This window comes from Citrus sinensis, chromosome 2 (assembly GCF_022201045.2).
Source record: "Citrus sinensis cultivar Valencia sweet orange chromosome 2, DVS_A1.0, whole genome shotgun sequence".
In the NCBI taxonomy this organism is placed as follows: domain Eukaryota; kingdom Viridiplantae; phylum Streptophyta; class Magnoliopsida; order Sapindales; family Rutaceae; genus Citrus; species Citrus sinensis.
In genome coordinates this window covers 19,864,939-19,886,828 of record NC_068557.1, presented here as the reverse complement: position 1 = coordinate 19,886,828, position 21,890 = coordinate 19,864,939, and the positions used below count along the sequence as shown (strand labels likewise).

At 32.1% G+C, this 21,890-nt stretch overlaps 1 protein-coding gene across 1 annotated transcript; it reads left to right on the top strand.

Annotated features, from left to right (window-relative positions):
- The first annotated feature begins 7,973 nt into the window (after positions 1–7,973).
- Positions 7,974–15,647, top strand: LOC102611930 (E3 ubiquitin-protein ligase COP1). The gene is made up of 13 exons (XM_006469541.4): positions 7,974–8,471; positions 8,867–8,944; positions 9,234–9,389; positions 9,738–10,094; positions 10,899–11,056; positions 11,164–11,229; positions 11,371–11,449; positions 12,151–12,306; positions 12,455–12,553; positions 13,158–13,262; positions 13,813–13,992; positions 14,870–14,980; positions 15,099–15,647. Exons 1-13 carry the CDS (start codon positions 8,145–8,147, stop codon positions 15,267–15,269), a joined length of 2,043 nt encoding a protein of 680 aa, XP_006469604.1. The 5' UTR covers positions 7,974–8,144; the 3' UTR covers positions 15,270–15,647.
- Positions 15,648–21,890: the final 6,243 nt, after the last annotated feature.

Genomic DNA, 21,890 nt, shown 5'->3' with positions numbered 1-21,890 from the left:
ATATGTCCAAAGTGCATCAGTTACTCAAAGAGACCAATCTTTACGGTTTGGATTAACTGTCTTTTCTAAAATTTGTTTTATCTCCTTATTTGCTAGTTCAACTTGACCACTTATTTGAGGGTGATAAGGGGTAGTAACCTTATGTGTAATTCCATATTTTTTCATTAAGGACTCAAATGACTTATTACAAAAATGCTTACCTCCATCACTGATAATGGCTCGAGGTATTCCAAATATGCTCAAAATATTTTCTTTTAAAAAACGGATAACAATCTTGTGATCATTGTGCTGACAAGAAATTACCTTGATCCATTTTGAAACATAATCAACAGCAACCAAAATGTACACAAATCTAAATGATGATGGAAAATGGCCCATAAAATCAATTCCCCAACAATCAAATATTTCAATGACAAAGATGAGGTTTAAATGCATCATGTTTCGCTTTGAAATAAACCTTATCATTTGACAATTCTGACACAGTTTACAGAATGTATGTGAATCTTTAAATAATATAGGTCAATAAAATTCACACTACAATATTTTTGCAGCTATCGTTTTTGAAGAAAAATGGACACCGCATGCCTCAAAATGACAAAATTAAATGACCTTACTTACCTCATCGTCTGGTATGTATCTTCAAAAAATTTGATCAGACCAGTACTTGAACAGGTATGAATCATCCCAGTAAAAGCTTATCACTTCTGTTAAGAATTTTTTCTTATCCTAAGAACTTCAGTCACATGGCATTTCACATGTTATAAGATAATTAACAATATTAGCATGCCAAGGCATTTTGTTTATAGAAAATAAAAATTTATCAGAGAAAGAATCATTGATGGGTGTTGTTTCAATTGAAGACTCATTTGTAAGTCTTGAAAGATGATCTCCAATAACATTTTCAGCGCCCTTTTTGTCCTTGATTGTCAAGTTAAATTATTGAAGTAGCAAAATCCATCGTATCAACCTTGGTTTGACATCCTGTTTTGACATTAAATATCTCACAGCAGCCTGATCAGAATAAACAATAGTGGATGAACCAATTAAATACGAATGAAATTTAATCCAATGCAAATATTACAACAAGTAGTTCTTTCTCAGTTGTAGTGTAATTCATTTTAGCACTATTCAAAGTTCTACTTGCACAATAAATGACAAAGGCTTACCTTCCTTTCTTTGACCCAAAACAGCGCCAACGACATAATCACTAGCACCACACATTAGTTAAAAAGGTAAAGACCAATCATGGGGCTGATGTCAAAAGAGTAGTTATTTTTTAAAAAGTTTGTTGACAATTTTCAGTCCATTCAAAAGGTGAATCTTTTATTATGAGGCTACAAAGTCGTCTAGATATGACAATAAAGTCTTTTATAAACTTCCTATAAAATCATGCATGTTTTAAAAAGAAACGGACTTCTCTAATTGTCTTTGGTGAGGGTAATTTTCAAATGACTTCAGCTTTGGTTTTGCCAACTTCAATTCCTTTTGAAGACACAACATGGCCCAAGACAATTCTAGAAGTGGTCATGAAATGACATTTTTTCCGAATTTAAAACTAGTCATTTTCTTTGCACCTTTCCAAAACTTTTTCTAGATTATCAAAACATGTATCAAAAGAATTACCAATACATTTAAATCATCCATAAAAACCTCAAGACAATTTTCAACCATATCACTAAAAATGTTTAGCATGCACTTTTGAAATGTTGCAGGAGCATTACAAAGTCTAAAAAGCATTCTCCTAAATGCAAATATTCCAAATGGGCATGTGAATATGGTATTTTCCTGGTCTTCTAAGGCTATAGGGATTTGATAATAGTCAGAGTGGCTATCAAGAAAGCAGTAGTAGGGATGTCCAGTCATTCTTTTGAGAATTTTGTCAATGAAAGGGGAAAATGATATTTTCTAGTTGCATCATTTAATTTTCTGTAATCAGTGCACATGCACCAATTAGATGGAATTTGTGTTGGGATTGGTTCACCTTTTTCATTTTTTACAACAGTTATTTCAGATTTCTTTGGTACTACTTGTGTTAGACTTACCCATTTACTATTAGAGATATAATAGACAATTCATACATCTAGTAGTTTAAGGACATCATTCTTTACCACTTCTTTCATATGAGGGTTTAGTCTTCTTTATGGTTGACGGGTTGTTTTGACATTTTCCGCTAAGTATATTCGGTGTGTGCAAATTAAAAGATTAATGTCTTTTATGTCTTTTAAGGTCCAATCAAATGCAGTTTTATGCCTTTTTAGTACAAATAACAACTTACCTTCTTGATCATGCGTGAACTGGGAAGAAATTACCACCAGATATATTTATTGCTCTCCAAGATATGCATACTTCAATTCTTCTGGTAAGGGCTTTAATTCGAGCTCTGGTGCTTCCTCTTCGTTTGGTTCTTCAGGTTGTATTATATCTTCAAAGTTCGATTGGTCATCGTCACCTGTAAGTACCTGCATAGAATCAAGTGTAGAACATATGTTGGCAGTATCATAATTTAATTTTTTACTTGATTCAAAAGAACCAGCAAAATAAATTTCCACAGAGTTTGTAAAATTATCATCTTGAATGTGTTCCTCAATGATTGGCTCGATGAGATCAATCTCCTCATTCTCATTATCATTATCTTCTTAGTGGTGAGGTTGTTTACGCATGTTAAACACATTGAGTTCCAATGTCATGTTGTCGAAAGATAAATTCATTAATTCATTCCTCCAATTAATCAAAGTATTAGCAGTAGCTAAAAATGGTCAACCTAATATAATAGGAATTTGTTTGCATTCATTAGTAATTGATTCCGTTTCCAAAACAATAAAATCCACAAGATATATGAATTTATCGACTCGAACTAATACATCTTCAATTATTCCTTTCGGAACCTTAATTGATCTATCAACAAGTAAAAGAGTGATAGAAGTTGGTTTTAACTCACCGAGATTGAGTTGTTGGTATACTAAGTAAGGAAGCAAATTAACACTAGCACTAAGATCAAGTAAAGCATGTCCAATTTTATGATCCCTAATAGTGCAAGAAATAATTAGACAACCAGGATCCTTGTATTTCAAAGTACTATTGGTTGAGAGAATGGAATTTACCTGTTCTGCTAGAAAATCTCTCTTTTGCACCTTATGTTTCCTTTTCACCGTGCACAAATCTTTTAGAAATTTAGCATAAGAATGCACCTGTTTAATGACATCCATTAGAAGAATGTTGACCTTTACTTGTTTAAAAACTTCATAAATTTCTAGACTATGGTTTGATTTCTTTGGCTTGATTAGTGCTTGAGGAAATGGGGTATAGGAGGAGAGTTGGTTATTTCTTCATGGGTTAACAGTTCGACAGACTTTTTCCTATTTTCTAAAATTGAATCTTTACTAGTTTCACGAGGGTTCACAATGTGTTTTTTGACCATTTTACCATCACGAAGGGTTATAACCAATTTGACTTGATTCATATTTTGGTTTCCTGAATTTCCCATTTGAGGATGTTATTGACTCTTGGGTTTGGTTCAGGTTGAGCAGGAAACTTTCCTTTTTTATGCATAGTCAGAGCAGATGCAAGTTTGGAGATAGTTTCTGTCAAATTGGTTAAGGTTTGCATCGTTTAGTTATTGATCGACTCTTATTTTTCAATAAACGAATGCAACGTGTCTTCCATAGTTTTTTCTTGGTGGTGGGACATATGATGGGTAACTCTGGGGGTTTTAAAAATTTTGACGTGAAGGAACTGGTTGTGAAGGTTGTGCATGATTGTCATTTCTCCAACTGAAATTTGGGTGGTTTCTCCAACTAGAGTTGTAAGTTTGGGAATGGATTTGGATTTGGCCTTTTAAAATTGTCGACGACATTTACTTGTTCATGCAAACTTTCTCTCAGAGCTGGCAAAGTTGGACAGTCTTGCGTAAAATGGTCAGTAGAATCGCAAACATAACATAATATATATTTTGAACAGACTTTATATGATCATTCTTTTTTTACTCTAATGCTGATTTTTCTAGCTAATGATGCAAATTTGGCTTGAAAATCATGGTCTTTCCTAAGATTATGCATACATCCACTAGATGGAGATGGCTGGGGTTTACTTGTTGACTCATAAGACTCAACTGTATCCCAATGTTGTGTATTCTCTTCTATATAGTCAAGATAGTCTAATACATCTTCAGAACTTTTATCCATAAACTCACCATTACACATTATTTCAACGACTTGTCTACCTTAGGATGTTAATCCCTCATAGAAATAACACACTAATCTCCATGTTTCAAAATCGTGGTGTAGGCAAATGTTAAGTAGCTCTTTAAACCTATCCCAACATTGGTAGAGGGTTTCCCTTGGTTTTTGAGTGAATGTGGTGATTTTTCTTTTAAAAGAATTTGTTATGTGGGGTGGGAAGAATTTTTTCAAAAATTGTGCTTGCATTTCATCCCAAGTTCTGATGGATCCTGACTTAAGATTTTGTAACCAATAGCTTTATCCTTTAGTGAGAAAGAAAAAAACTTAAGCCTGATTATATTCATGCTATAATTTTGATTAGTACATGTGTTACAGACTTCCTCAAATTCCCTTAAATGCAAACATGTATTTTCAGACTCAAAACCATGAAAAGTAAGAAGAAGTTGAATGATACCAGGTTTGAAATTAAAACGTGATGCATCAAGAGGGAAAACTATGCATGATGGTGACCCTATTTTAGTATGATGCATGAAGTAAGATTTTGCAAGGCTTGGTTATTTTTGTACTCCGAAAACTTTTCACCTCCTATGTCAGCCATATCTAAGGGTGGTGAAGATGATCTTTTAATTAATTTGCCACTATTTGTACGAGACCAACGACGCATGCAATGCTAATGATGTGTGCTAAACCAATGATGCATAAAACGCTAAATGAAAATTGCAGAAAATAAAAATAAACTAGAAATTAAATAAGCAAAAATAAGAAATAAAAAAATTGAAAAATAAATAAATTAGGCGGTGAAACCAGCCATAAACAAAGAAATTAAAAGAAACACTTTATGCTGTATTTTAAAACCAGTCATATAATAAAACATAAAATTAAATAAATTAATGTACAAGAATAAATAAACTGAAATTAAAATGTTAGGCGGTAGAACTGACCATATAAACAAAAATTACATAAATTAACAAAATTTAAATAACAATCAGGCGGTAGAGCCGACCATTTAAAATAAATGCGTAAAGTAAATTGCAGAAATTTAAAGAAATAAATTCAATTTGGGGAATGATATGCAAAGGTTTCTGAGCTAAAATGAAGTTTCTCACAAATGTTTTAGATAATGTTAAAGTTTGAAAAGAGGAGGGGTGCTAACTAAAGTTTTGCAAAAAGAGAATAAAATAGAATTATGGAAAGATAGTAATGTCAAAAAAATATTAAAATAAGATAAAAATAAAGTAAAGACAAAATAATACCAAATTTAGAAAACTCCCCGGCAACGGCGTAAAAAATTTGACACCACTCAAAAGAGTATTATTCTCAAGTATAAGAGTGTCTAGTTATAATATAATCAGGTGAGTCCGAGGTTGAACCATAGGGAATTTTAACTCTAGTAGTCAATTTAAAACTAAGAAAATTAATTGTGGGGAAAAGAAATTATTTAAAATCAATTTTAAAATATGATAAGGTTCAAACTATAATTTTAATACTCTCTCATTTATATTTTGCCTCACTTTTACTAATTAACTATTATATCATTTAATTCTATGTGTGTGGATAAATATGGAATAAAGTACCTAATGTGCCACACTATATTAATGTGTCAACATTATGTCAAAATATCATACAGATCCAAAGAAATTTACAAAATTAACATAACATAAAAATAACTAGAAAATAATAAAATAAACTTAAAAACTCATTTGAGAAAATAATAAAATTTAATAGTTTGAAATATTGAGCTTCACTCTTCACTTCAACTTAATAAAATTAGCCACTCGTATGGAAAAAAACACAATATTCTTTTTATTTGATAAAATTTTGAAATATGTTACAAAGAAAATTGATACGAACGAAAACAAGAAAAGAAAAAAAACAAAGAAAGAAAGAAATTTTGCAGCTACACCCTTTGCTATCACTCTCTCTGAGAACTCAGCTCCCCCTGCTTCAGCTCATTTGCCTCCTTTTTATAGGCAACAAATGCTTTAACTTAATTTATTTTATCATTTATTTATTATTTTATTATTATTATTTATATTATCATTTTTTTTAAATGTGTGATGGTCAAGTGGCCATGATGGGCGAGCAACCAAATTGCTCGTTTGAAATTAATACGGACGAGCAACCAAATTGCTTGTTTTCGTTCTTTTGTTCTTTTTTATTTTTTTTATTCTTTTTCATTTTTCATTTTTTTTATTTTTTTTTATTTACATCCCCTCAATTGATGAATTCCAAATTGCTCCAGCTGTCCTTCTTTGTTCCTGCTTTCAACTCCAATTCCATCTTTATTCTTGAAAAATATTTACAAGATAAAAATTAACAAATTGTGAATTAATTTAACATAAAATATATTTGGGGAGTATTAAAATAATTTAGAAATAATAAATGCATTAATCAACACAATAAATGAAAAATTAATAATTTTATCCTTATTAAATGTACACTTTTTATGTCAATCATGTTCTAAAAAGAATAAAATAAGATTGTCAAATAAGTAGAGGATATTTCAGAAATTTTAAAAAAAAAATTCAACCTCTACTCCCAAAAGCCAAAAATTTAAGCTTTTGCTAGTAAAGAAAAAAATTGCATATTTAAGCTTTAAAAGCTCTATTTAAAAAAACAATAACAACAGAAATTTTGATAAGAGTTTATGAAATTAAATAAGTACGTATAACCATTAGATAAGATATACCAAACAAATACTTAGTAGAGTTGAGGTGGGATTCATTAATTAGGTGCATATTATTTTTGCACATAATATAATATATTTATAACGTTCATTAAAAGTTTAAAAAAAATTAAATTTAAACGATATTGTAACATTTAGGCCACTTTGGTAGGTTAGCAGTTGTAGCTTTTGAGACATGATACTGAAGTGTTTTGTGAATACTTACTATTGTACCTTGAAAAATAAGTTGATTTTATTTACACTTATATAATAAAATATTTACAATATATCTACTATTTCTATCAAAATTATTATTTAAAAATCATTAATTTTTATTTATAATTATTTTTTTCTCACAATCATTATTCAACACTTCGTACCAAATATGAACTTAACCGACCTGCCAAATAAGGATAGCAAAAAAGCCTATTCCCACAGCTTTGGTCTGGGCCTTTTAGATGAGGGCCTAGACAAGAGCTTAAGAAAAAAGCTCGAGCCAAGCCCAAGTTCACTATTTTTAAAAAAATAATTTATAAATTAGAATAATAAATTAAAATTTTAAAAATAATAAAAGAACAAAATAAAAAATCAAACTTAAATTCATAATTCATATATCAATAATGAATCAAAAAACTTAAAATTATGATACTAAATTCTTTTTTAAGTGTTAATTAATTAAGAGAATGCTTGAAATAAAGAATGTAGTACTAAAAAGATTAAATTTCTAAACTTTTATTATTTTATTTTGAAATATTTATTTTTTAATTTATTATAACAAATTGATTATTATTAACTGATTTTAAGTTTATGATAATTTTAAAAAAAATAAAAAAAATAAAAATTCAAGCCTAGTCCAAATTCAACCCAAACTTATAATAAACTCAGTCCTCACACTTTTAGTCTAATGAACTTGAGCCTAGGTTTAAAAAAACCTGATCAAGCCCGTGTTTTAATATCCCCGCTGCCAAGAAATACAGCAAACGCGCGCATTTTTAAAACTGTGCGATAATATACCGTAATTGCCCAAAGTTGGTTACGTCGCAATGGCGATTCTTCGTGTCCACGTATTTGCTAAGAAAATAAAGAAACAAATTTCAATCATACATTACACACACATACAAACAGAGCCTCACGTGTTTCGTTTTCGCCCGCACAAAATCAGCCCCTGGCCCATACGTGATCCCCAGCCACTCCAAAACCCCCCCCGGCATCCGCAATAGAACTGGAGTAGAGAGAAAAGAATAAAATAAAAATAGAAGAAAAGCAAATCAATTAAAATTAAAAACATAGATAAAGAGTAAATGGACGAGGTCTCAACGGAGCCGGTGGTTCCGGCGGTGAAGCCAGACATGAAGCCATCATCCACAGATACCGCTCCGCAAGAAACGGATGCCGCCGCCGCCTCCGCCGCCGCTGCATCGACGTCGGAAGTGGGAGTGTCGGAGCTGGACAAGGACATGCTGTGTCCGATTTGTATGCAGATAATAAAAGAAGCTTTCTTGACGGCGTGTGGACACAGCTTCTGTTACATGTGCATCATCACTCATCTTCGTAATAAGAGTGATTGCCCTTGCTGTGGCCATTACCTCACTAACAATCAACTTTACCCTAATTTCTTGCTCGACAAGGTTTGCTAAATTCTAATTGATTTCGTTCTTATGAATTAAAATTAATTTGCTATCACTTGCTTACTCTAATTTTGAACTCAATTCCCTGTGACAGAGAACTAAGTTTGTCAGTTGCCCATTTAACCTATATGTTTTAAATGTTATTATGATTTTTTTTTAATGAATTTTGTTTTATGTACACTTGTTGTGAATGGCAGTGAGTATTCAAATTAACTATATAGATTTTGATACTTTTAGTAAATTATATATAGGAAAAATGGATTTTATTGCTGTGAATAGAATAGTTATAGATTTTAATTATTTGTTTGACTGGTTTATAAATTATTTGTATTTTGAAGTGATATTCTACACAATGCAGCTTATTGTTATACGATTTCTCTGTACCACATTTGTAGCTATTGAAGAAGACTTCTGCTCGTCAAATATCAAAAACTGCTTCCCCTCTGGAAAATTTTCGTCAGGCATTACAACAGGTCAGTTACCAGTAGACCATGAATTTACATCCTTGAGTATCTTGTTTCTGTTAGCGGTAAAACACTGGTAATGATTGAAAGAAATTAGCGTTGTGCTGGTGAACTTCCCCAGTTAGAAGAGAGAAAGAGAAAGAATTTAATACACTTCTATCCAATAGCAGTTCCTATTTGCTGCTGTTGACCGAACACTTATAGTATTGTCTTTTTAATCCGTAGCCGACGTTAACTTTCACTTCTGAATTTTATTCTTTTTTTTGTTATTCACTTGGGATGTTTTCTTGTTAGTCAGGGTTGCGGAGTGTCAGTTAAGGAGATAGACAGCCTCATGTCACTCCTTTCAGAGAAAAAGAGGAAAATGGAACAAGAAGAAGCTGAAAGAAATATGCAAATACTGCTAGACTTCTTGCATTGCTTACGGAAGCAAAAAGTTGACGAATTGAAAGAGGTTTTTTCTTCTAAGTTTGAAACCAGTTAATTATGGCTTAATCACTTTTGAAACCAGTTAATTATGGCTTAATCACTTTCATCTATAACTGTGTCCTACTCTATTTCTTTGCTGAATATAATTTTTGTTCAATTTTATATTGTTACTTCTAAGATTTATTTGCTGATTAAACTTTGGAGGTTGGCATATTTAACCATACTGAACTATTGCTATTGATGTTCTGCAGAGACCTTTTAATTATCCTGGTCTTTAATTGTTTTTATGTAACTTTGCCTAAAAGTATATGTGCCTGTATTAACAATTACATTCATTGATTTTCGTTTTTGTTTTTATCTAAAACTTTTGTAGATACAAACTGATCTCCATTATATAAAGGAAGACATAAATGCTGTTGAGAGACATCGGATAGATCTGTACCGTGCAAGAGATCGGTACTCTGTTAAATTGCGGATGCTTGGAGATGATTCTAATACAAGAAAGTCATGGGTTTCATCAATAGACAAGAACAGCAGTGGTATCATCACCAGTTCTCTGAATGCAAGAGGAGGGTCGTCTGCAGGAAGTCTTCAAAACAAGAAAGGGGATGGAAAAGCTCAAGCAAACTCTCATGGACATCAGAGGAAGGATTCTTTGACTGGGTCGGACTCACAGTGTCTTAATCAATCGGGTCTGTCTGTTGTAAGAAAAAAGCGAGTCCATGCACAGGTATGTATCCTCCATGGACTAAAGGACAATCTTTGAACTTCCACAGATTGGTGTTGTGTGCTATATGTTTTTTACGTTAGATGCATTCCCAGACATGCTCAACTCAGCACCACCTTATTATAATTACATGGTGTTGACCATGTGAATCTCTTTATCCATGTTCTGAGTCTTGAGTATCATATTGTGGAATGTTCTCATCCTGGGCTGTATGAGCTTCTTGTAACCCTTGGACTTCCCCTTTCCCAGGATGATTTAATTTATAGGCTTGATTAGCTGATACAGTTGTTGCTTGATAACAAGAATATGCACTGGACAGGAATCTTCCCCGATTTTATTTGCATTTTATTGGCAATAGATTGGTTTACTATTAGTGTGTAATTTAAGGGTTTCAATGTTGTCTGGTGAGTGCTAATAATTCATTAATCAAACTGCTTAAAACGTGCTGTTTTGCCTATGTGCAGTGGTTTTTTTGTGTGTAAAGTATTTGAAATTTTGTGCTCAAGCCAACTGAACTGGTATACAAATTATCTATTGCCAATATTCAATATTTATGTTGACACATTATGCTTGTAAAAAGAGAGAGAGAGTGGGGGAGAGAGAGACAGAGAGAGAGAGACAATTGTGGATTGCTCATCACATATTCTATTTCTAGCTTATTCTAAAATTGTTTAGGTCATGACATGCTGCATTTGAAAGTATTTTAGATACATGCACTGCTCAAATCTGCAGGCCTGGGAACATACTCCATATCTCTTTATTTTCCCTCACTGGATTCATTTTCATTCATTTCATCCATTGCTGCAGTTCAATGACCTACAAGAGTGTTATCTGCAAAAGCGTCGTCAGATGGCAAACCAGCCACATACTAAGCAAGAAAGTGATAAAAACATTATACACAGAGAGGGCTATAATGCTGGTCTTGCAGATTTTCAATCTGTGCTAACTACTTTTACTCGGTACAGGTATAAAAGCTGATCTTCATTCCGAGATTTTTCTTTGTTATTTGTGCTATTATGATTCTATTTTCATAACATGTATTTTGTCTGTTTTTCTCTTGTCCGTCAAACAGTCGACTGAGGGTTATTGCTGAACTTCGGCATGGTGATATATTTCATTCAGCCAATATAGTATCAAGGTGAGTAAAAAGTTTTCTTTTCCAATATCTTTTGAGCTTTTGATGCAATTTATTCTCGTTTTCTCCACATGTGTGCCTGTTATACATACAATAATCATGTCTTCTTAATCTTAGACTCCTGACCATGTGTTTTTATTGCAGCATAGAATTTGACCGCGATGATCAGTTGTTTGCAACTGCTGGTGTTTCCCGACGCATTAAGGTCTTTGACTTCGCATCGGTAAGATCTTGATTTACTGGTGTCAAACTCATTGTTTTAATTGTTCAGAGAGTTGCTAGTCACAAGTGAGAACAAGTATGTCTAAGAGACATGGTTAATGTCATACTTTTAGGCTTTAGCACAAGATAATTTTCCTAATTTCTCTGATTAGAGGGTTTGCATTTGACTATTAAGAAAAATGTGGGAATAAGGGGTATACTTTAATTGCAGTGGTTAAGAACGTTATTTGACTGATTTTATATCTTCTAAATTCTTCATCTTTATTGCAAATTTTGGTTTCTTGTCAAAAAATATTTTCCAAATTCTCTGATTAATACTTGGATGCCATTTTATAATTTATTTTTTGGTAACCAATTTTAATGAACCATTATCGATACATATGTGAGACATTCAGTTTGAAGAAACCTCCTCTGTAGGATCTGGTCATCACTCAGTAGAAGTCAGTTTTAATGGCTGTTGTCTGTGCTTTGTAATTATGTGTAAATGTTGTTTCCATTTGGCAGTTAGTGTTTCCTCTCATAATGATTGGCGGAACATCCTTGGGGGAGATTTTCTCTCTGTTTGATCTAGCTAGTAACACATTGACATTGATCTTAACATTGGTTACTTTGCTCTTTTCTAATGCATAAATCTGCATATGAATTTTTCATCCTCTGTCTTTGACTGTTTGGTTAACCATTGCAAATTTGCATGCTGTCCAGGTTGTGAATGAACCTGCAGATGTACATTGTCCTGTCGTGGAGATGCCAACACGTTCTAAACTTAGTTGCTTGAGTTGGAATAAATTCTCAAAAAATCGCATAGCTAGTAGTGATTATGAGGGAATAGTTACTGTTTGGGATGTAACAACTCAGCAGGTAACTGTATTTTATAATTGATGTGTGGTTAAGGTTTAATCTTGTTATGCACCTGCACATTCTTCATGTTTAAATTTTTACAATTGTAGTTATGTGCTTATCTCAATAACTTTCAGTTTATATCACACATACATGAACCTCTGTGCAGAGTGTAATGGAATATGAAGAGCATGAAAAACGTGCATGGAGTGTTGATTTCTCACGCACAGAACCGTCAATGCTTGTATCGGGTAGTGATGATTGTAAGGTACTCTATTAATTTTCATATCTTTAACCAAGAATTTCTTCATGCTTTGAGATCCATAATGCACTCTTACATTTAAAAGATAAAGCAAGGGGATATACAAGAAGGGATGGTGCAGTTACCAGCCTTGCCAATTTTTAATCACTGTTTTAAATTTATGCTGGGGTTCGTCTGAGGGGCAATGTGTGTCTTGCCTTAATTACACTTCACTGGTGGCATTATTGCTGTTTTTTAGTAATATGTTCCTCCTGTTATAATGTTGTGACAAGTTTGAGCTTTTCACCCCTTAATTTTGAGCTTTTGTCTCTTGACATGTGGCCATGGCTTATGGGAAGGTCAGTTGAGTAAGAATCAAAATTGTGTTAAGGATCAAAATTGTTTGGGTACATCTTATCTGGTGGCAAAAGATAGAGCTTTGTTTTTAAAGTTTACAAGATGTGCCCAACTATCCATTTCTATCTGTTTATATGCCCACTGTTCGCCTTCTTCCTTTTTTAGTTTGAGTGGAGAATTTTGCTGCATAGTCCATGTTGCTTCTGAACTTTTCAGATAATCAAATTTTGGTTGGTCTAAAGCCTACATTTAAGTTGAATTTTGCTTTTAACAGGTTAAAGTTTGGTGCACGAGGCAGGAAGCTAGCGTTCTTAACATCGACATGAAAGCAAATATCTGCTGTGTGAAGTATAATCCCGGATCTAGCAATTACATTGCGGTATGAGTGTTTTACTTAAGTATTAATGGATATGTATAATATTTAATCACTTATGTCCTAAATATTTTATCATCAAGGAGCTGATCTAGGCTTTTACCCTTAATGTAAAATTGTGCACCCGACAGACAACGACCAAGAAAAAATTATTCTAGTCTTATGCACCAATGTGATTTTGTCCTTTGTGCGCATGTGCATTTATGAGTAGTGCTCTTTGAAATCCATTTATGGGATCCCTCGGTGTTTGGGAAAGGCAAATCGTTAGTTCATTGTTGTTGAAAACTTTAACATGATTATTGGAGCACATAATTGCTAAATATTTTGTTGATAATTATTTTTCAATGGAATTAGCAAAAAGGTTTTGTAGTTTACTCTCAAAGTAATAGGTTGGAAAAACAAGTGCATTTATAGATCTTCCATATTGTAGCTTGTCATTATTAAGTGTTGTGATAATGGTCTCATTCCTTATCCAAAATAAAGCGGTGATAATTTGCATGCACCTGTTTTTCCATGGCAAAAGGATTCTTGAAGTGAAACCATCTCTGCTTTCCAGGTTGGTTCGGCAGATCATCATATCCACTATTATGATTTAAGAAATATCAGCCAACCGCTCCATGTGTTCACAGGGCACAAGAAAGCTGTTTCATATGTGAAATTCTTGTCCAATGACGAGCTTGCTTCTGCTTCTACAGACAGCACACTAAGATTATGGGATGTGAAAGAAAATTTGCCGGTGAGTAATAACATGCTTTTAATAAGAATATCTCTTAGATTACGCCTTCGTCACAATATGTCAAAACTAGCTTCTAGACTTCATTCTCATTAATCAAACTGATAGAAGCAAATTACGGTGCACATGTCAAATCGTTAACAGGAAATTTCAATGTAAATCATGTTATAAATATTTTTTCTTCATTCAATGCCTTTGTTGAAACTTCCAAATTGTGGTGACACTGTAATTGAAACTGTCTAATTTAGTAGTTTCCCGTATCTAGGTATTTCTAAGCTTCAACATACCTTCAACAATGGTTTATATAAAACAAAGAAGACTTCTAAAAAAATTTTAAATAAATAAAGCAAAGAAGATTATGAATTGTCTTTGGCATTTTATCATCCTGTATTTCTGCTTCAAGAGATAGATTCACTCTTTTTTCCATCTGGTTTGCTGATGGTTTGTCAAGATATCAGTTATTGCACTGAGTCTCCATCCCATTGCATCTTCTCTTCCCATAATATTTGGGATGGAGGGTAAGGCATGGCTAAGATGAATTTCATCAAACTTTAGTACAGTGCCTTAGTCTAACTTTTCCAGCAAAGGAGAAAAAAGAGTTTGAATTATTGGCCAATAAGAAATTCTCTTGTTTCTTTGCAGAGTAATTATCATTAATTCCTTCGCCATTTATGATCTGTATTCCCCAGACATTGATATAATTTATGTATTATGAATGTTGGGTGGAAGGCTACCTAATGTTGTATCTGAACATGCTATGATTAGCGACATTTGCAGATGTTATTGGTAGAATGTTTTCGAAGAAAACTAGGTTGGGAAACTCTTACTAATTAATTGGGTCTGAGCAAGTATAGTTGATTTCCATTTTTTATCTTTACAGGTTCGTACCTTCAGAGGCCACATGAATGAGAAGAACTTTGTTGGTCTGACGGTAAATAGCGAATACATTGCATGTGGCAGTGAATCAAATGAAGTATACGTTTACCATAAGGTAAGAAATTCATGGTAGTCAATCTTCATACACTCACGTCCCCACTCACCCCACTCTCCCTGCTTTCCCCCTTCCCCCGGGCCGGGAAACTAACTATAGATTTTGAATCAATGTGCAGGAGATCTCGAAACCTGTAACGTGGCATAGATTCAGTTCACCTGATATGGATGATACTGATGAAGATGCAGGATCTTATTTCATCAGTGCTGTATGTTGGAAGAGCGATAGTCCTACAATGCTAACTGCTAACAGTCAAGGAACAATAAAAGTGCTTGTACTAGCTGCATGAGTAAGTTAGAAGAAGAATAGAAAAATTGAAAATTGAAAAAAGAAGTGGAAATTATTGAAATTCTCTCTTGCAATTTGTTGGTGACTGCCATGATTATATTTTCTGTAGATATCACTGAAGTGTGAATAGAAAGTTGTCTTACTTGTAGGCCATGGACCCCATGGTTCAGTAAATTTCATAACTTTGCTGAAAACTACATGTACCCGCATCTCTGAGTAAGCATAAATTTTATTATTTTGCTGAAAATTACATGTATCGCCATCTCTGAGTAGCATTTAACTGCTGATTAATGTTGTATCAAACCTTCCCGGTAGTGCAGTACAAAATTTAATCTGCCGGTAACATTCTATTCAATCCTTTTTGGGTGTTTTTGTTCGAGCTATGCTTAGTTATTGCTTATTATGTTCTTGCAGAATTATTCCCACATATAATTCCGTGAATTTTGAATTCCTTTCAATTTCAAGCAATTGTTATTACGTACACAAAAATGAGCCAAGATCATAAAACTTCCCGAGGTAGAAATTGAATACCATAAATAGGAGACACTTCATTTTCGTTATTAAAAAATTTAAAACGAGGATAGAGGAAGCATCCAACAGCTAATATATTTCCATACACCAACAAGGAAATTTCAAATTATATTAGTACGTAGAGCTTATTCAAAACAACAGCAGAAAAACAACATCAGTGCATTACATGTTCACGACAAATGTTGTAAAATAAAAACTTGTTATGCTCTGCTACCCTATCCACACGATCATGATCATGGAGAGAAACAAAAAGAATGGGATAGAAAAAGGAAGAGAAGCCTCCACGAAACGGTGAAGCTCTTTTTGCTTTGATCCTTTGAAAGGTTTCTTGAACCTTTTGAAGGTCGAAAAGAGTGATGATGACCAAAGGTCACCATGTCTTTGGACTTGCAAGGTCAAGAAAACTCGAACGACCTTCGTAAGGTTCAAAGAAGAAGGGAGGAGACGCAAGAAGAATAAGCTCAGGAGAGATATCGCCACAACATCTACAGCACTGATTCTACTGTATCCCTAAAATCTTGACCTAGTTGAACTATGAAGTAGATAAGTTTGAAAAGGAAGGCTTCGTAGTGCACCAACGGAGACAGAGCCATGGCTATGACCCGGAGTCAGTGTGTGAGTTGACCCTTTGAAAGAGCAGTGGCAAGACAAAATGAAAAAGATGGGTGTTGATATTTATAATCAAAGCCTCTGCCGAGTACTGCCTGCTAGCTCTGCCTCTGCGTGTGAAGAAGTAAAGGCTAAGGTATAATTGGCTGTTCAAAAAACACAAGGGGCGTTGATGTATCATTTTCCAAAAAGCATTCCAGGATAGAAATAGATAATGAGAGTTTGTTTGTTCCCTTGGGATTCCACATAAAATTTTCTTTTTATTTTTATTATTATTGTTGTTGTTGTCCCAAAAACTATTTTATAATAGTGTGATGATAAGAATTACAAATATTTGTACAATTTTATATAAAAAAATTTGTATTATATTTTACTTGTATTCATTTTGGATGCCTTTGGCAACTCATTGAAGCATTTTTTTTTAATACAAAACCATGTTTGGCTACAATTTTTAGCCACATTGTACCGTATTAAAAAGATGGCTAATCTGATGAAAAAAATATAAAATATTTCATGAGGGAGTATAGTTTAGGTTATATTGCATTAAAATACTATTCATTTTTAAATGTAATCATTTCACTTTTATTATTCAATAATTTGTAATAAATTTTTAATTTTATTAAATAATAACTTATATTTATATTAAATAAATCTATTTTAAATAATAACATAAAATATAAAATATCAATTAATGATAATATATTATTTTACTTTTATTACATGAAATCATTTTAATTAATTTACTTTAAATATGCAAAAAGTACTAAAATACTAAATTTTAAAAGTAAATTTAAATTAAATAATTATTTTTTGACATAAATAAATAAAAATTAATTTATAATTAATTTGAAATTTTAATATTATATTACATCGTATTGTATTGTATTATATGATATATTTCATTTTATTTATATTTATAAAATTATAACATTATACTCTTTGATAATGGTATATCATTAAATTATTTGTATGTCATAAAACTTAATATATCAAAAATAATTATTTAATAATTAATTTCACAAATTAATAGTATAATACTAAATATTAATAAATTTCAATAATACTAATTTAACTTTAATAATAATATAAAATAATATAACAAAATAATACTATACAAAATCAATAGTATACCAAACATTGTATTGCATTATAATTTAATGCAATACACTATGATATAATACAACCAATATAATGAAATGCAATTTAGTGTGTCAAACGCACCATTAGTCATTTCACTCATTTGAAGGCTTGCAGTTTGTAATATTTTAACCCAATTTTGTTGAAAATAAATAGTATTATTCCTTTAAATAAAAGAAAAAGAAAAGAAAAACAAATTATGGGTTTCATTTAATTAATTTGTTAAAACAGGGGCAGTATTGAGGCGTTTGTAATTTAAAATTTAACATACTCATGAAAGAAAAAAGTGTGGCCACCAATAGGATTAAACAAAATTTCAGCTGCTGCATGAGACAGTGGGAAAGGGAAAAGACATGAACAAAACCCTAGGAATTTCAGCTGCAAATGGGTATCTTCCCCAACAAGCTTTAACTTTGTATGACTGTTCCCTTTGTCCCTCTGTGTATTTTTTTTTCCCAAATTCATACAGAACAAAAAGAACCCAATACCTTATTTCCCATGTCGTATGTAATAATTAAATTTACACACACAGAACAGATAGCAGTTTCAGAAATTGGGACCTGCATTATTTGTTGCAAGTCAATCTCAGCAATGGGTCTCTGCCCTCCTCATTGATGATGCAATTGGGGTAACAAACATTTCACCCTTAGTTAAAAGCCCTTTTTTTTTTTTTTTAATTTATTTGGTTTTATAAGACTCTTAGCAAAAGCTGAATGTACGTACGCACAATGACAAATCATTCAGAAGAATCATACCATGTATTTAATGTTTGACAACAATAGTAGCAAGGGTAGTAGGGTTTGGTGTGATCACTTATTCACACAGCAGTTTTGGTGTTATAATACTGGGAACCCCTTAAGAGGTACATAAAAATAGAAATGAATAGCATTTTTTACAGGCATGCTTGAGTAACACCCACCAGAGGGTCAAGTGACCACAGAGAGACAGACATTTATTATCACAAAGTCATGATGAGGTTGGTTTGTCATCTTATGTTACCCCTTTCAATTAAATTTTTGGGGTCCCATTTCTTGCACATCTAATTTGTCAAATTGGTCGGCAGACTTTGTCTTAATCTTCAGTGTCTATTTCAAGAGAGTGAAGCTACTTACAGTTTTCACTTTTCACTTTTCACTTTTCACCAAACATACTCTTAAAATTTGAAATCCATTTTTCGTCTATATTTACTTTGGTTCTAAAATTGTCCTTTCAATCAACACCGTTGATTTTTTATTTATTATTTCTTTATTGTTTAGCAGTTTTATCACTCTTAAAATCCGATGTACGATCTCTTATTTATTTCCTTTGGAGCCTTGCTTCTTATTCTCAACATTAAAAAGTTTTTTCAGTGATAAATTTTTAAATGAGAATCATTGTCTTAAATTAACATGTCTAAGGATTATAGTTTGAAAGTAGTTTCGAAGCGTAGAAGTGAATTATTGTAATTGAAAGAAAAATAAAAATTAAAAAGAAATTATTTGAAATTTGAGTAAACAAAATTGATAGACGAGGACAACTCATAATTAACTAAGGATTATTAATAAGTAATAGGAAAATTATTAGTCATCCACCTTAAATTTATTATGTTATAAGATATGCTGCAAAAATTTAGATTTGTTTAATTTTTGGCCCTATGTTTGTAGTTTGCATCAATGGTCTACCAAAATGTTAACTTCCACTTGTAACTAAGGACATCACAAGAGAAATTTAGATATTTAACATGTTAAATAGAAAAGAAATTATATTGTGGACTAAAATGATGAATTCAAAACTTGGAGCAACTAAACGGCATCATTGGGTGATGTTTTAATCAAGGCTCAAGTAGCGCATGTGAGGATGCATGTGAGAAGAGAATCAAATTAGCTATAAAGTCGTTATCCACGTGGCAGCATTTTGTACAATATGGGTTTATTATCAGCTGTTATATAAGTCGATTGATGAGGCAATTTCAGGATTAATTCTAAGAGCATTCTAGAGAGATTTTAGAGAGAGAGAGAGTGTGTGTATGTTATCTTGTACTTTGTAATCTTTTTTGCAATTGCTCTGTAACTTCTTTTGAATCATCAATAAAGCCCATTCTAATGGCTTCTCCTGTGAATGTAGATTGTGCATTCTTACACAATCAAACCACACAAATTGGTCTTCTTTGATTGAGTGTTTGCTTCTTAATTCAGTTCAATTGATTTGTGTTTTTTATCTTTATTAATGCCATAGAAAGGAGTTGTTAATCATTGAATCATCTAGGCTGATTTATTGATTCATAAGCATCTTGTGTTGATCTTGGGCAGTGATTGAATTGCTTGCAAATCTTTGAAGCATTCATTCACAACATATAGTTTAAAATAAATAAAAAAATAAAAAAAATATTTTTTTATAACCAATATTCAATTGAATCATTTAAAACTATAATTTCTTCCTTAATTAAAAAAAAAATTCTAATTCATCTTCACAAAATTACATAATCAAACTTAATCTATAAATTGTTCTAAACACTAATTTATAAACACCCAATCAATCCAATCTTAAAACTCAATTTCATAATTTAGAAAAGAAAAGGCTAATTTTCTTCTCAATTTATCTTTACAAATTTATATACTTAAATCCAATTCACAAATTACCCTAAACCCTAATTCATAAACACCTAGTTAGTCCAATCCTTAACTTAAGGTGGATGGTTGATAATTTCTTTAAATTTTATTTTATTGTTTATGATGCTAATTCAAAAAAGCCTATGAATTCAAGGGTAAAATAATCAATTTGCTTAAATTTTGTTAAATAGTTTAAGGGTGTTAACTTTTTTTGTGGATGACTGATATAAATTATAAACTTAGTGTGAAAATTAAATAAAATTAATTTTTTTATAATATTTTTAATAACAAGATAAACTTAGGATGAATGATTTGTGATACTTGGGATGAATGGCTGATGATTCTCTTATAGCACCACTCATTTTAAAACACTCTCCCCATTTTGATGAAAAATCGTTAATAGTTGGAAAAAAAATTGGGCCTAAAACTTGATTGTTTTAATGGACATTTCACAAAGCCAGAGCCTGGGCCAACTGGGTTTTCTCAAGTATGAAGCCTTTTGGAAGAGTTCGAAAGGCCACGAGATCCAAAATTGGAACAACGAAACATAAAGCGGGTAGAATAATAATCTGATGAAAATATTTTTCAATTATGGAATTCGATTTTGACGTTCACAATTACCATCAAACAATTCTCTCTAGCAACGTAACCCATTGTTTTGAATTTAAAACAGTTTAGAGGAATATTTTATGTGAACATGATTTTTAGCTAGAAAGATAAGCAAATTTCGAAACCCTAATCTGCTGTATGGTTATGTCTCCACTTTGGGATTAGAGAAATACATCGACACTACTGGCTTCTATCTACAATCTATTTTACCAATTATAGAAACATTCACAAACTCAGTCGTTACATCATAATTACGTAAACCAAAATTTAAAAATTAAATAAATTTTAAAAAAAAAATTATCATCTCATCCATGAACATGTCTATATATCTGGCTATACACACACACACACACACATATATAACTCACGAGAAAAATGGATCATTTGAATTTTGGCATATTTCTTACGAAACTGAAGCAATTATTTCTTGTCCATTATTCGTATCGCACGTGCGAAATTTGACGTGGCTAGGCAAGCTTTGTGCTTCACATGAATAATGCACTCCCCAGGGTCAAAAGCTTACTGGTATTTGCGTGCAAAGAACAACATTGCATGCTCACGTCATATGCATGGATCGCCCAAAAAAAAAAAAAAAACTTGTATATTTATTTGATTTTGATATTAATTTTTTTAGGGTTCTCGCCAAACTTGGGGCATCTAGTCATTTGCTTCAATATTAGCCCATGATTTAGACAATGTTAATTTTTTTAAAAAAAAAAAATTTGAATGTCTTTCCTTTCAAAACCGGCACGTTCGAATTAAAATATGCTAAATTTTGACATTCTCACCTTCATCGCTCGTCAACAATTGTGTTACTTGCCGTAGTTTCCATAACGAGCAAACTAAAGTCATGACTCTCAACTACTTCTAAACTCTAAACCGACGCATGAAATTTATCCTCTTGTTATTAGTTGTTAATCGAACGACTAGCATGCGGCAACGCGTGATGCCTTAATTTTTGGATACTTAGTATGTCACTTACGATGTCATCAAAATTAAGTATCATTTTTAGAACTATTATTATTCCCTGCCTGCCTGCGCACAATCATAGATTTTAAACCGTATTTATTTATACACGCTACTCTCAAATTCATATTTTAAAATGCACGAGCTGATGTCCAAGGTTAAAATTATTTCCCCATTTATTG

Excerpts from the sequence above, each read along its gene's own strand:
- LOC102611930 (XM_006469541.4), top strand. The coding sequence starts at position 8,145 with ATGGACGAGGTCTCAACGGAGCCGGTGGTTCCGGCGGTGAAGCCAGAC. Across the intron at positions 8,945-9,233 it reads TTCGTCAGGCATTACAACAG|GGTTGCGGAGTGTCAGTTAA; the intron begins GTCAGTTACCAG and ends CTTGTTAGTCAG. Across the intron at positions 14,981-15,098 it reads AAGTATACGTTTACCATAAG|GAGATCTCGAAACCTGTAAC; the intron begins GTAAGAAATTCA and ends ATCAATGTGCAG.